Here is a 15,281-nt window from a genome sequence, read left to right as displayed (position 1 = left end):
TTGTTCAAAATACTCCAAAGATCATATAACAATGCCGTCAGGTAGACCCCCACCCCCCAGAGCTCAGGGCTGTAAGTTATGCCACAGGGCATATATGGTTTTTATGGAAAGAGTGGTCATATAAACTTTGAAGCAGGCTTTTTTTTATTGGAAATTGAAAGTTGTAGTTCCCTTTTAGATTCAAAATAATAATTCAAACCAGATCAGAGATTACTATTAAAAAATAAATGCAACCCTAAACAAACAGAAGTTAAATAAACAATCATAGCAAAAAAAAAACATGCAACATATACTAATACAAATGAATAAATAAATCTTAAAACCACTAATACTTAAATTGAATATGTAAATCAAGCTTAAAACAAACAAAAATCACCACAAGCAGGGGGTTGCGTACTGCCCATTTCCCTAACTGTAAAGTTCTAAAGCCTACTGTATCATTGGCACTTTACTAAAAACTCATGCACACGCAATGAAAAACTTTTGAAATATGTTTCTGTCCAAATACCCTTCGGTAAACTAACATAAAGTATTCTATTAAGTGGCACCCAAAATTGAGTGCAATTTTGCACTTCGGGGCAAAATCGTTGGATGGTACCGCAAAATGTCACTTTCCCGTGGCACAATTTTTACAGTCACTTAGAAAGGGCACTAAAATTTTATGCTCAATTTTGGCCTTTTATCCCAATTCTTAAAGAAAGACTGCTGAAACGTAATGACCGTCGGGGTGGGGTAGAGATGAAATCTACTTCAGGCAGTAAAAAAAAAATGGTAGTATATTGATTGTATAAAAATTCAAGTTTCCAAAATCTCCAGTATTTTCGCCACAGAATGTACATTCCTTTGGAGTTTTAGCGGACAGTGAGTCAAACTATTATTGAAATTCACTATTATTGAAATTTATTATTTATTGAATGTTTTAAAAATGTTTGGCTCTTAAAAGGGAACTTGTTGTTTTTTAAGGCAAATTCAATTTCCACGTATGATAATTTGGGTGAAGATCGACCACAGTTTCCCGGGTCAAGATCACAATGGACCGAAAAATTAGAGTTTATACGACCTGATATTTATGATGGAATTCCTGTTTACAGAGTTATGAACACAAAAGGTCAAATAATTGATCAAACACAGGATCCACAGGTGAGGGTTTTTTCTTTTAAATAGTTTACTATTCTGTAGTGAAATTCTTTTTTGTATGAAATCCATGAACCTAACATATGTATTTTGGAAGGGGGGATACTTCTTTCTTCTACTGTTTATGAGGGCAAGTGAAAACAAACAAAGTTCTATTTTGTGTTTTGTAGTAAAAGGATAATCCCTGAAGGATAATTCATTTATCCCTTAATCCCTTAAGGGATTAATCCCTTAAGGATAATTCATTAAGGATAATTCATATTTTATGTGAATACATTTCACATAAAATATATTCCTTCATCTAACAATTTAGTGTCAAATTAAAGGAAAATAGTATAAATTCTAACAGAAATACAGAATTTGTGTTAAAAGTATAGCAGGACTGATACGCACTTCTACAGGAAGGCTTTGAGGAGAACCCCCTCTAAAGATAATAAAGATTTTTGTTATTTAATGTTCTATGATTTGTTCATGTTGATAGCATTTGCGAACTGCATTTTTGTTACAAACAATATGATTTATGTTCTTAGTGAAGCTGTGCTTACTGAATTCAAAAACGAAATCTGTTCTCGCCTGTTTGGCACATTTTTTGTACACTGTTCCCTGTAAAATGTTTATCCACTGTTTATCTGTAAAAAACAACTTGAAAATGCTGCATATTGGTTACTTTGGTATTGTTTAATAAATTTATTTATTTTTAATAAATTGTTTTATTGTTGTTAATATTGTTAATAAATTATTGTATAAAAATAATGACTGTAAACATAAGAACATAATAAATAAATTATTGTAAAACATAAATAAATATGGTTTATTATTGTAAAATTGTTAATAAATTTTAGAAATTATTTAATAAATTTATTTATTTATGCAAACGCAACAATTCACAAAATATACTTTCTTCTTGTTTTCCCCTCCCCCTCCCACCCTTGAATAGATGACTGATACCTCCAAACAGTATTCATAAAATATTAGTAAATCTCTTGTGTACTATTTATCCATAAAGTTATTAAGATATGTATGAACCCTGTATGCTGGTAAAGCTTTGCGTTATTTCAGAAGAACAAATCCCATATACTTGTGCAGGTTGTCCAATTTTTTTTGTGAAGCAGCTATCATAAGCATTTAGGGTGCCTATTGCTATTTTTGGTTAATTTACAGATCCTGATTTGACTCTTAGATAAGATTTGTTTCAAAAAATAGATATCACAAGCCTGGTTGGGCCAAATTCGTATATCGGAATTAAAACAAAAACAGACTAAAATTGAAAAATAGATTTAAAAACAATCATACGCATTAAAGTACGCACCGTCACAATGGTGAAAAAAACAAATCAATAAAAAACAAAAAATATGTATATACATATTAGGGCCCGATCGATATTATCGGGCCGATATGAGGGTCAGTGTCATTATTGGATATTATAAAAAAAATTCGGTTATCGGGAGATATATTTTTTCTTTATTCGCAACTTGTCCACAAGAAGGCATCATATTTCCATGGGTAATTTTTGCTTGTCCAGTCCTTGGGGATGGAGCCACCAGCTAAGTCTGATCATGGTGGAGAGAGCAACAGAGGTGAGTCAAAGTATATTTGTTGTCAATACACACCTGTTGCAGCAATTTTCTAAAAGTATGGTGACTTCAAGAATCTACATCTTCTAACAAAACAACTAAAAAGAGTCCAGTACAATAATCTATATATTTATGTTTAGTGAATGTTTACTTGCGTGGGTGAAAGATCCAATCGGTTAAAACCATGATATCCAGTCAGGGGCGCAGCTAAGTGGGAGAGGGAGTGTTGTAAGGTGGGGAGGAGGATTTCCAAGGTGTCGTCACCGCGTGTCCACAACTTGGAAAATTTACCTATTTACCTTGGAAATTTAGCTCGTGTGTCCGCATTTGTCGACATACTTGACAGTTTTGTCGGTATATCCTTTAAATCCCTTCTCCAAACTTAAAACTCTAGCCGTACCCCTGTATCCACTATGCCTGTCATGGATTCGTTTGTAAGAGACCATATCATATGAATGTAAAATAAATTTTTCACATTAATGTCTGAACGATTAAAATTCAAAGTCAAACTATTGAAATTTGGGTTTTGAATAATCAATTTCAAAAGATATCTTACGCTTCTTTCTATAAGATTTTCACGTATTTGTGTCTATGTAACAAAAAAAGTTCTAAACGTTTTCAATCTTCAGAAGAAAGGGTCTTGCCAGTAAGTGCATGGCTCCCAGGAGTACAGAGTATATATTTAAGCTTTGTAGACCTATTTTCGAATAAGTTGGCTAGGCAGTCTGTAAAGTTTAAAATAAAAGACATTAAGATAATTTCTTAAACCACATTGGCCTGCAATGATATAAAGAAAGAAAACGATCAAGAATGGGAATCGAATCGCGGATATTGGCGAATGACCCACTTTATGGTTATTAGGTATTTGGTCTTAATTCTTATAATTTTTGGGTTTTTTTAATTTTATTTATCTTTTAATTTTTTGGCGTGTTTTTTGTTTTGTTTTTTCACATTGACTTTCCGTGTTTGTTTTTGTTGGTTTCTTCTTCGGCAGTTTCCTTAAATATACTATTCTGTTCGCGCCGAAGAAGAGAGGCGATTGTCCTCTCGAAATATTTACTTTGTGTGTTTTTTCAGTATTCTCGTTTGGCCTAAATAAAACCCATTTTTGATTGTTTTCTTTCTTTATATAAAAGACATTAATCGTAATAACCAAAGAATTGGTCTAAGTTTAGGAAAAAACCGTCGAGAATAGTACATCTGTGAGAAGTGTGAGCTAACGAGAGCTTTGTTTAACATAAAAAATTCAACCTTTTATAAATTGTTAAGTAAAACATTTTCTATCCGTTGTATATTCAGCAAGATAATACACAGAAAACATCTTCATTATATGACCGCCAAATAAAGGGGTTGGGTATGGTCATATGAATGGAAAACAAGTTAATAAACGGAAAAAAAATTGAAAGCAAATAAAGTTTCCTTTCGATGGAAATTTCGAAAGGAAATTTAGAGCGCTAGGCTCTGCTTGTATATTTCTTTACTGTCAAGAATTATCCTTCGTTTTAAAAAATTTAATATATTTTTTTTTGTCTTGAATGATAAAGTCTATATTAGATGCTATGAAAGAACTTCCCAGTGATGGTTTTGGTCTATGGATCGAAGCTTAAGTTTATTATCGGCTTTCCCGTGGCAAGGTTTTTATAGCCTTTTCCTTCCACTCATAAGTATGACAATTTATGCAAGCCTGTGTAAAGCAATATTTTTTAGGAGGATGGGGCAAAGGAGAACCTATAAAAAATGGACTACTTGTATGACAGATTCTTACGAAAAAGTGTTTTTTTTCTTGATTCTTAGATCTTTTTTCAATCTAAAGGAACTAAGAAACTGATAATTTAGGAAACTTTAAAGGACTATAGATGCGTAGGATAATATTTTAAGTTGTCATCTAACCTGATAAGGCCGGAAAAAACTATGTGTAACTGATACTTTAGGAACTTTAAAGAACTATAGGTGTGTATGGTATGATTTCAAGTTCTCATCTAACCTGATAAGGCCGGAAAAAAACCTGTGAAACGGATACTTTAGTAATATTTAAAGAAATATAGATGTGTATGGTATGATTTCAAGTTCTTATCTAACCTGATAAGGTCGGAAAAAACTGTGAAACTCATACTTAGGAACTTTAAAGAACTGTAAGTGTGTATGGTATGATTTAAAGTTCTCATCTAGCTTGATAAGACCGGAAAAAAACGTGAAATTGATACTTTAGGAAACTTTAAAGAAATATAGATGTTAATGGTATGATTCTAAGTTCTGATCTAACATGAAAAAGCCCGAAGCTTATATGGTCAGAAAAAAAAAACTGTATTGACTTATATAAACTTATATTTTAGGAAATTTTAAAGAACTGTAGATGTATATGCTAAGCTTTTAATTTTTATTCTAACCGTTGTCGATTCGTTTATAGCTTCCAGAGGAGACTGTTGTAAAAATGTACAAAGTGATGACACAATTAAATTCAATGGACAGAATTATGTACGAAAGCCAAAGACAAGGAAGAATCTCATTTTATATGACCAACTTTGGGGAAGAAGGAACTCACATTGGAAGTGCGGCCGCTTTAAACCCAAAAGATTTGATCTTTGGGCAATATCGAGAAGCAGGTACATTCGGAAAATCTGACTAATTAATTTTAAAGATTAACTATGTTGTTAATTATTTAATTCATTAATTAAAATGTAATTACGATTTTTAAAAATTAATATAAAAATTCCTGTAAAAGAACTTTTTCTTCAAAGAAAAGTAAAGAGTGATAACAAAGCTCAAAAGGAGCAAAAATAAAGTGTAACTAGTCTGTTCTGGTAAATACCAGCCAATCACTAATCTTCAGCTTTGGAAATTATCGTGTGACGTACTGCAACGGGTACCAGAAGCCTTTGTTTGTTATTAAATAAAACAAAAGTTTTCTTGTTAAAGTAAAGAACGATGTCAAAATTTAAAATTTTTCGCTAAGTTTGGGAGTGGCTACCTCCACTCTAAGGACTGATCCAGGGGGATGAAGGAGGGGTCTCGGGGGGGGGGGCAGAATCCCCCAGAAATCAAAATTTTCTTTATTCTTGGAGCACTTTTTATTCATATAGTCAAACAAAAGTGTTTTTCTATTATTAGGATTCCCTCCCCCCATAAAAAAACTATTGGCCCCCCGAAAAAGCTTATGCGTAGGTGCCTGCTCATCTCGTCATGCGTAGCCCCTTTTCGTTCGAAGATTTAGTTTACCCTTCGATGAAATCAATGAGCGAATTCATAGTTTATTATTACTGAAACAAAAATTAAATTTGTATATTATGAAAGATTCGCGGTAAGTAAAATGCTTGCAACTGCCAACCAGCTACATTTATTGCATATAATAAGTTTTCAGCATAGTATTATGTAATATAATAAAAGATTAAATCAGTGTTTCGCAGCAAAATGATATGACCAAGATTACATGACCACTTTTGGTCAAATTCTGATAGATGACAGGATCTTGGAAAGTTGTTTATCAGCTTTTTGTAATGAGAGTATCTAACATAAGATGTTAACAAATCTCATGGGGATCTCTAGCTTAATTAATTAAATAATCAATTAAATTAGTCTATTTTAATTCAATTGAAGAAGGGTTCATACTTGCACAAAAACCATTGTTTTAGTATATAGGGTCATTCTTCCTATTCTCAGTCGTGGGGGGGATCATGTAGGATCATTCTCCCTCTTTAGCGTTGTGGGGAGCATGCATTTAACGCTTTATGTTTTTAGTTGTTGGTGTAATTTCTTTCATATTTTTCGAAATAGAACACGGATTGCTCTATGAGAATAAACACAGATACTATGATCAGGGGCTTAAGGTATTGAGCCACGTTCGATCATAGCAGTTATGATCTTTAAAGAAAAGTAGAATCGAAGATCTTTTTTAAAGCTGCGGACCATAACAAATAAGAAAAATTCAAGAAAACCTAGCCATCTTCTTTAATAAGCAATTTCCAAAAACTGCATTTTGAAATCTGATATGTTCAGAAGGCAGTTTATTTATGTATAGTTTCTATTGTAAAGTTAAATAATTGTAAATTTTCTAGGTCTAACCTTCGTTTTTTTATGAGCATCTTTTAAGGTTATTGGGTTCATTAGTCTCTATTTTATTTTATATTTTGATTTGCTTCTTTTTTTATACTGAGCACCATGAACATTCATACAAAATATTTGGGTACTGTTTTGCTGTTACTGGCTTTATCTCGTTGTTCTCAACTTTAAAATCTTTGATTTAACTTGAACTGTTCATATTATTTTACTTATATTTAACATAATTTATATTTAAGTTGTATTTTCTTGTAATTATAAATTATTCTTGTTGTTCAAATCATTAACCTGCGTGACTCTGGCTTCTTAGGAGAAGCAGACAACGCAAAGCCTCACTAGCCGAGATCAAGACCTATCTGGAGCCTCTAGGTGGCTTACGCTGAAATGGAAGCAGACGGGTCTCGTTGTGGTTGCAGCTTATCTCCTACTTGACTGAGGATGAATGCACGTGGCAATACAAAGTCTATCAACTTTTAAGCGCCAGCAAGAGCTGCCGAAGCTTGTGTGCTATTGCACATACAAGTAATTAAATAAGAAATTCATTAAAAGCAGAATAATAAAATTACGGAAATGCCTCAATTCTATCATAGCTTTACTATGATAGAATGAAAACAACATTGCTGTTGTTTGGCCATTTTAACTCCCTGGAAAATACCCCCCCCCCCCTCTTTCTCTCTTCTAGGTTTAGATCTATGTAAGCTTCAGCCAATAAGTTTGTAAAAAAAAAAAAAAAATCAGTTTAACTAATACACTTTTATACTTACAATTTTTGTTTTAGGCACCCTGTTATGGCGTGGTTTCTCACTTGACCAATTTATGAATCAGTGCTACGGAAATTGTGAAGATCTTGGGAAAGGACGGCAGATGCCTGTTCATTATGGATCTAAGGATTTAAGCTTTGTAACCATTTCATCGCCATTGGGCACACAAATGCCACAAGGTAAGCAAACTGCCACTATTTTGGTGATTAATAACCGCCATAATAACCACTACAGGACTTAGGACTTAAGTTTTGTAACCATTTCTTCGTGGTTAATAACTGCCATAATAAATATTATAACCAATATCCACAATAAACATTATGGATCTAAGGATTTAAGCTTTGTAACCATTTCATCGCCATTGGGGACACAAATGCCACAAGGTAAGCAAACTGCCACTATTTTGGTGATTAATAACCGCCATAATAACCACTACAGGACTTAGGACTTAAGTTTTGTAACCATTTCTTCGTGGTTAATAACTGCCATAATAAATATTATAACCAATATCCACAATAAACATTATGGATCTAAGGATTTAAGCTTTGTAACCATTTCATCGCCATTGGGCACACAAATGCCACAAGGTAAGCAAACTGCCACTATTTTGCTGATTAATAACCGCCATAATAACCACTACAGGACTTAGGACTTAAGTTTTGTAACCATTTCTTCGTGGTTAATAAGTGCCATAATAAATATTATAACCAATATCCACAATAAACATTATGGATCTAATGACTTGAGTTTTCTAACTATTCTGTTGCCATTGAGCACACAAATGCCACAAGGTAAGCAAACCGCCACTATTTTGGTGATTAATAACCGCCATAATAACCATTATAAGACTTAGGACTTAAGTTTTGTAACCATTTCTTCGTGGTTAATAAGTGCCATAATAAATATTATAACCAATATCCACAATAAACATTATGGATCTAATGACTTGAGTTTTCTAACCATTCCGTTGCCATTGAGCACACAAATGCCACAAGGTAAGCAAACCACCACTATTTTGGTGATTAATAACCGCCATAATAACCATTATAGGACTTAGGACTTAAGTTTTGTAACCATTTCTTCGTGGTTAATAACTGCCATAATAAATATTATAACCAATATCCACAATAAACATTATGGATCTAATGACTTGAGTTTTCTAACCATTCCGTTGCCATTGAGCTCACAAATGCCACAAGGTAAACAAACCACCACTATTGTGACGGTTAATAACCGCCATAATAACCAACATCCATAATAACCATTATAGAACTTAGGACTTAAGTTTTGTAACCATTTCGTCGTGGATAATAACTGCCATAATAATATTATAACCAATATCTATAATAACCATTATGGATCTAAGCACTTGAGATTTTGTAACCATTCTGTTGCCATTGAGCCCACAAATGCCGCAAGGCAAACAAACCACCACTGTTATGGCGGTTAATAACCTCCATAATAACTATTATAACCAATATCCATAATAAACGTTATGGCGTACAAAAATAGTTCAATACGGACAAATTCTTTTATTTGACAGTGAAACAACGACAAAATCTCTGGATGTTTCGGTCGCATATACAGTGGCCGAAATATCCTTTTTGTTGTTTCACTGTCAAATAAAAGGATGTGTCCCTATTGAAATGTTATTTGTACGTCATGGAAAGACAGTGTGGTCCTCGAAAATGCCTAAACCATTATGGATCTAAGAATTATAATTTTGTAACTACTTCATCGCCATCGAGCACACATGCCACTAGGCAATCAAACCGCCACTATTTTGACGGTTAATAACCACCATAATAACTATTATAACCAATAGCCATAATAACCATTATGGATCTAAGGACTTGACTTTTATAGTCATGTCATCTCCATTGTGCATACATATGCCACAAGGTAAAACAAACCGCCACTACTGTTGCGGCACTTGAATAACGCTTTGTGGCAATAATGTTAAAAAGAAATTAGTATTACAAGAATTAAGCTTTATCATTAAGTGATGAACAATGTAGCAGTAATAAAATAATATTTATCTCTAACAGGCTATCACAAGCTGTAAGAGAGCCGATTTCGCTTAAAATTTTCAACAAATAACTAAAACGTAAATGAATCTCAAAAAGTAGTTCAGAACGAAATGTGTCACTACACGTCAAGCCATCAATTATATAAATTGATTAATATGAAAAATCGATAGAAGTCGATAAAATTTAGCTTGTAAAGTAGCGTGTCCAAATTTAATAAATAAACTTTCACAATTAGTCTTAAAGTAAAATTAGGAAAAAGAAAAGAAAGAGCGGTTGTTAATTCGCAAATTTAACATACTGTTTATATAGAGAGGAAGGTTTTTCTATATATTTCCAGAGAAATATTGTTTGTTGAGGGAATGGGGATTTTTGTTGAGACAGAACGTGGAAGGTTAAGTCTAAGGGGGGCAATGACTAAGAAAAAGCAATTTTCGGGGGGCTATGGAGAGTACTGTTGGTAAATCGTCAACAAATTGATAACTCTTTCCTTAAGGGTAACCAGATTGGCTCTGCGAAGAAGGGGCTTTATCTTCATTAATGTTTTTAGGCATCTTTTGTAACTGTCTTCATTCTGTCTGATGAATCCTTTTCGATGGCAGAATGCCGAAAGGGGCTCTGGATTGTGAGCTCACGGTGTGCTCAAGGATTAGGCTTACAAATGGAAGGAACATTCTCGGTGTCATTAAGGACATAAAAATTTTGGGGAGTTTAGAGAGAGATATTATGACATTTTCATATTACAAGATCTATTCAATAGGGGTAATCTCATTTCAAATCGCATGAGATATAAGGGATCTTCGAGCCCTTTGGACCTGCATAGTGGGAATCATTACTCCTGACATGCTAGAATGCACCTAGATGGGAACTGAAATCAATCTCTACAGGGCAATGTGACCTCTAGCTTTTGAAATTTTATGCTTCTTGATAATTATATATGTGAGTATAAACTCCTATATCAAGACTTCTTTAATGTAGAGAGTAAATTCTGTGGATCTGGGCGTTAGTATCGGTCTGAAGTGTGGGCGCTGAGGTTGATTTTTTGTTTTTTAAATAGAACGATTTTTTATTTTTCTCATAGGAAGTGTCTAAGGTCAGTCTTAAGTACTTGTTTAACTGACCATATATCAAATACGCTACACCAAAAATGTGGTTCGATTCTATTTTCCATGGCTAAAAAAAAAGAAAGGTTGAGATCACTAGGACACGTTTTTCAGAGGAAGGATGGCAGATTGCCAAAGATTGTGGTTTTCGGCCATCTATCTGGGGTAGATGCTCTCGAGGCAGCTCTCAATACACTGTCGGAAGAAGCCCTAAAAGTGGGACTACATATTAGGTGGTAGAAACAAAAATAATGATCATCGACCCGGCAGGAAATTCCGCCAACTCACCATCTTTCAACGTTTTAGGACACACTATCGAAATTGTCAAGTCTTTTACTTACCTTGGATCTGTCGTCTCGGATAACGGCTCAATTGAAATGGAAGTCCAGTCGCGGATTGCGAAAGCTGCGTCTATTATGGCTCGATTATGCCGTTCCTTGTTGTCAAAGCCCAATATTAGCCGAAAAACAAAAATGCGGATCTACAACACGACCGTAATGCAAGTCCTTCACTACGGTGCTGAAACTTGGCCAGCAGCTGCTTCTGTTCGTGATACCATAGATGTGGCCCAAACAAACTTCCTAAGAGGAATCGAAGAGATCAAGTGGTACGACTTTGTCTCAAACCCCTGACTGCTGACACTAACGGATCAGACCCTCAACTCTCGTCAGCTCACCATAAAAACTTTACGATCGTTTTGCCACTTGATTCGCGTTCCAAAAAAAGCACCCGCCAGCTTACTTTTCAATTTTGATCCTCCTCAACATGGTTAGAAGCGCCCCCGTGGAAGACCCCGGTTCAGATGGAGGGACAGCCTTACCCAGTACTTCTCCATGATCGGTACTGATCTCCAAGAAGCAGTCACGCTTGCGCAGGACCGTTCGAAATGGAGGCAAAGAGTCTCATCTCTCTCTACGCTGGATCACCAGCAGGAGCCTTAAGTCAAGTTAAGTCAAATCTGGGGTAAAAGAAAAGTAGATCGTCCCCTATTGGAGTGGAAGAGGTCACAAGGGAGGATTCAAACGAGAATTGGAACTGCATCAAAGGAGATAAAGAGTGTGGATCTTTGAACGTATTGGAGTAGAAGAGGAGCGTATGTAGCTGTGACCGCGTGTGGAGCGTGTGTAGACAAGCCGTCTGAAGACCAGGCCTCAGACGACTTGGTCCTGCATTGAGCTGCCAGTATTTAGTATTGAGGAACAAATTAAAATTAGAGTTTAGAGGCTCACATCTTTATGTCACAGATTAATAAGCAAAGTAAGTATGACCGTACTAGACTCTTAAGGTTCAAACCGGCGGTGCTGATCTCCGTTTCTTAGCCCTTCAGCCAGGAAGTGCAATGGGGGGCTGGGGGCCAGTCGTACTGTTCTTTCTCACACCCTTTCTGCTTACCTTCCCCAGACTTCTCCAGGTACCCATTTAGAGCTGGGTGGACTCTGGCTGAGCTTGTAGCACTGATATCGTCCCAAACCAAATAAATGACCATGCCAGGGATCGAACCCGTGTTCCTTGGACAAAGAATTATCAACCTAGCGCGCTAACCACTGAGACAGGACGGCACAGACTAATGCTCAGAAAATAATGTATGTTATATCTGTTCCCGCTAATGCATCAAAGCTCTGCACATGCGAGGAGCATCATAGTTCTTGAAAACAAGTGTCATGGAACAATTTTTCTAAAAAGAATAATTAAAACAAAATAATTAGTACATGCGGAGTTGATTTCATTTTTTGCAAAATGATTCAACTAATCATTTAGAAAGAAGAAATTCGGATTGCATTTAGGCTTTGTTAAAGTAGAAAATTTACAGCTCAAGATTTTGGATGAACCCTGTTAATGAACTCTCTCAGACAAATCTAGTGAATGAACCGTAAGCTATTTGTGGACTGGAAGTCCACAAATAGCTGTGTAATTTGTAATTTGATCTCGTTTCAAAACTAACCTTCTGATAACCAAGTACCATTCTCTTTTAAAAAGCTTTCATGAAGTCTCAAGCCTGTCGAAAGAGCTAACTTGTTAACTTTTTCAGTTTAAATACCTAGGAGGTCATTCATTGTAGGCATTTTATTTTGTTTTTTGTTCAGTTACTCTTTTTCTTATAGATTATATCCTTATTACCAATTGACGTTATTGCTCAAAAAGATATAGATTTTGAATAGAAATAATTATTTTCTTAACTTAAAAAAAAGTGCTAAAAAAAATTGAATCTCATTTCAACCGAACGTGGCATTAAATCAAACTTCCTTGTTATTCGAACTCCTTTTTAGTTAGAGGGTGAGTTTCCAAAACCCAATCATTATTATTTTTGACATAATAAATTACGTAAATATATTATGTAAATACGTCGTATATATGGGGAAATGTGACCAATCAAGTATATAACTATAAACATACATCATTCTTGTTGGTAACAGGGTTCATCTTTGGGCGGATCCAGGATTTTTTTCGGGGGGGGGGTTACTAATTTTTGACTGAGTTTTCGACTAATTTTACTGATTTTTACCTAGGTTTTACTAGTTTTCGACTTATTTTCGACTCGGTCAAAAATTTCGGGGGGGGGGGGTCAAACCGGGTAACACCCCCCCCCCCTGGATACGGCCTTGCATCTTTGGATGAACCCTGTTAATAAACTCTCTCAGACAAATCTAGTGAATGAACCTTAAGCTATTTGTGGACTGGAATTTAGTATTTTGTTCCTTATAAATATGTTAGTTTTAATGCTTTAGTATTTCTGCTGATGACGATCGCTGTACATGTGATCGAAATATCCAGACCTTTGTATCTGTTTTCATTGTCTAATAAATGGACTTATCCCCATTTGAACGTTCATTTGTTAATCATTATTAATTAGTATATTGTGTCTTGCCTTAGTGCTTAAATAGTAGGTAATGGCAAATCTGATGCTCTGTGTGTCTTCAACAAGTACTTCGACATTTTAGTCCATTTTGCACTGATATGAAAAAAGAAAGGATCACGGTGTTTTGTTTAGTTAAGTTCTGGGCTAAAAATAATGCCAAATAATACCTTACCATTAATGGTGGTTGGTTTTGGAAACGCCTCATAATCTAGATAATTTCGGAGACCACACTGCCTTTCCATGACGATAAATAAAAGTTCAAATAGGGATAAAATCCTTTTAATATACAGTGATGATGATAACAGTGATAGAAATTCACGAAAATGCAAGATATTTTGGTCACATAAACAGTGACCGTCATCAGTATTAAAACTAAACTAAAATAATTTAAAACATAAGTTTATATAATAAATCAAATAAAATTACATATTGTTTAAATCTATAATTCTTTTCAAAGCAAAGGCGGAAGCTATTCTCTTTGACCTTCTTGGATTCGGTTCATTAGCGTCCAATGATATAACATTTGGACAAAGGTCAACTACATTGGGTGAATTGAACTCTACTCTGTCAGATTTTAATAAATTATCATAGATAGAGTTCAACCCATATCCTGATTCAAAGCAATATTCTTGAATAAGATTTTCTTTATTTCAAGATTTTCACGAAAATTTTGCTTCAAACCCCGATCCATAGAAATCAAAGAGACATTCTCGAACAAAATAAAATGGTCTGGAAAATTAAAAATATGTTCTGAAAGGGCTGAAGTAAAATCTTCAGACTTAGAATCTTGCTTTAAAGCCGGAGAAATAGAATATCCCTGTTGTAATAATCTCATTTGCAAACTCCGGTCAGTACGTCCCACATATGAGCTTGCGCAAGTACCTGGGATCTGATAAACCCCACTTTACTGCCCCGATGAAGTTAGATCTCTCCTAGAATTTAGAAAACTACCCAAAGTATTATTACTCTTTAAAGCTACTCTTAGACCATTGCTTTGCAAGATTCTTTTAAGTTTTTCACTTAGCCCGGGTACATATGGTAAGGAACAAAAAACATCCTTCTCCCGAGTTGTCTCCAAGACTTCCTTAGAAATCTCTAAAAACCTTTTTCTTCTTTTTGAAAAAGTCTGGTTAATTAACCATTCTTGATACATGTTGCTTATTAATATTTTCCTTAGAAAAGACAACTCCTCCTCAACAAATTCTGGAGAGCAAATACTAAAGATCCGATCAGTTAAAGAAATGATCAAATCAATTTTTACTTGGCGAGCGTGACCGGAACTATAAGACAAAAATCTATTGTTATTTCTGTAAATTTTAAAATCCAGACTATTTTGATTTTTCAAAAGAAGAACATCCAGAAAAGGAAGTTTCCCTTTCTCTTTCAATTTAACAGTAAAATTTAAATCCCCCCCCCCAAACAATTAAGATTTTCCAAAAATCCTTTTAATTCCAAATATCCTGGGGAGGAGGAATTAAAAGGATTTTTGGAACATCTTAATTGTTTGGGGGGGGATTTTTTTTTACTTTTCTTTGAAAACTTATTCTGTGGAAATTTTTTTAAATTAATACAAATATATGACACCATCATTCAGCCAGGGGGGGGGCCTTGCGCCCCCCTTACCCCTCCCCCCCCTTATAGGCGCCCATGTACCAGCATACTACTGACGTCCTTTGCAAAAGTCAAACTAAAGCTCTTTACAAATGTTCTCAAACTTATGACCTATCTAAATAGTTTTTTAAGCCAGAAAATACCAGGATGCCAATTTTCTC

The 15,281-nt window shown here is 34.7% G+C and overlaps 1 protein-coding gene across 1 annotated transcript in view; it reads left to right on the top strand.

Annotated features, from left to right (window-relative positions):
* Nucleotides 1–15,281, top strand: part of LOC148951634 (2-oxoisovalerate dehydrogenase subunit alpha, mitochondrial-like) — a 55,883-nt gene that overhangs the window by 10,461 nt on the left and 30,141 nt on the right. The window contains exons 2-4 of the mRNA XM_089090397.1: nucleotides 964–1,140; nucleotides 5,116–5,311; nucleotides 7,540–7,701. Of these exons, the coding sequence (XP_088946523.1) occupies nucleotides 964–1,140; nucleotides 5,116–5,311; nucleotides 7,540–7,701 (535 nt within the window). The remainder of the gene's footprint in view (nucleotides 1–963; nucleotides 1,141–5,115; nucleotides 5,312–7,539; nucleotides 7,702–15,281) is intronic.

This window comes from Artemia sp. Qi Xiang Cuo, chromosome 6 (genome assembly GCF_049724085.1).
Source record: "Artemia sp. Qi Xiang Cuo chromosome 6, ASM4972408v1, whole genome shotgun sequence".
In the NCBI taxonomy this organism is placed as follows: Eukaryota; Metazoa; Arthropoda; class Branchiopoda; order Anostraca; family Artemiidae; genus Artemia; species Artemia sp. Qi Xiang Cuo.
This window is presented reverse-complemented; position numbering and strand designations above follow the sequence as displayed.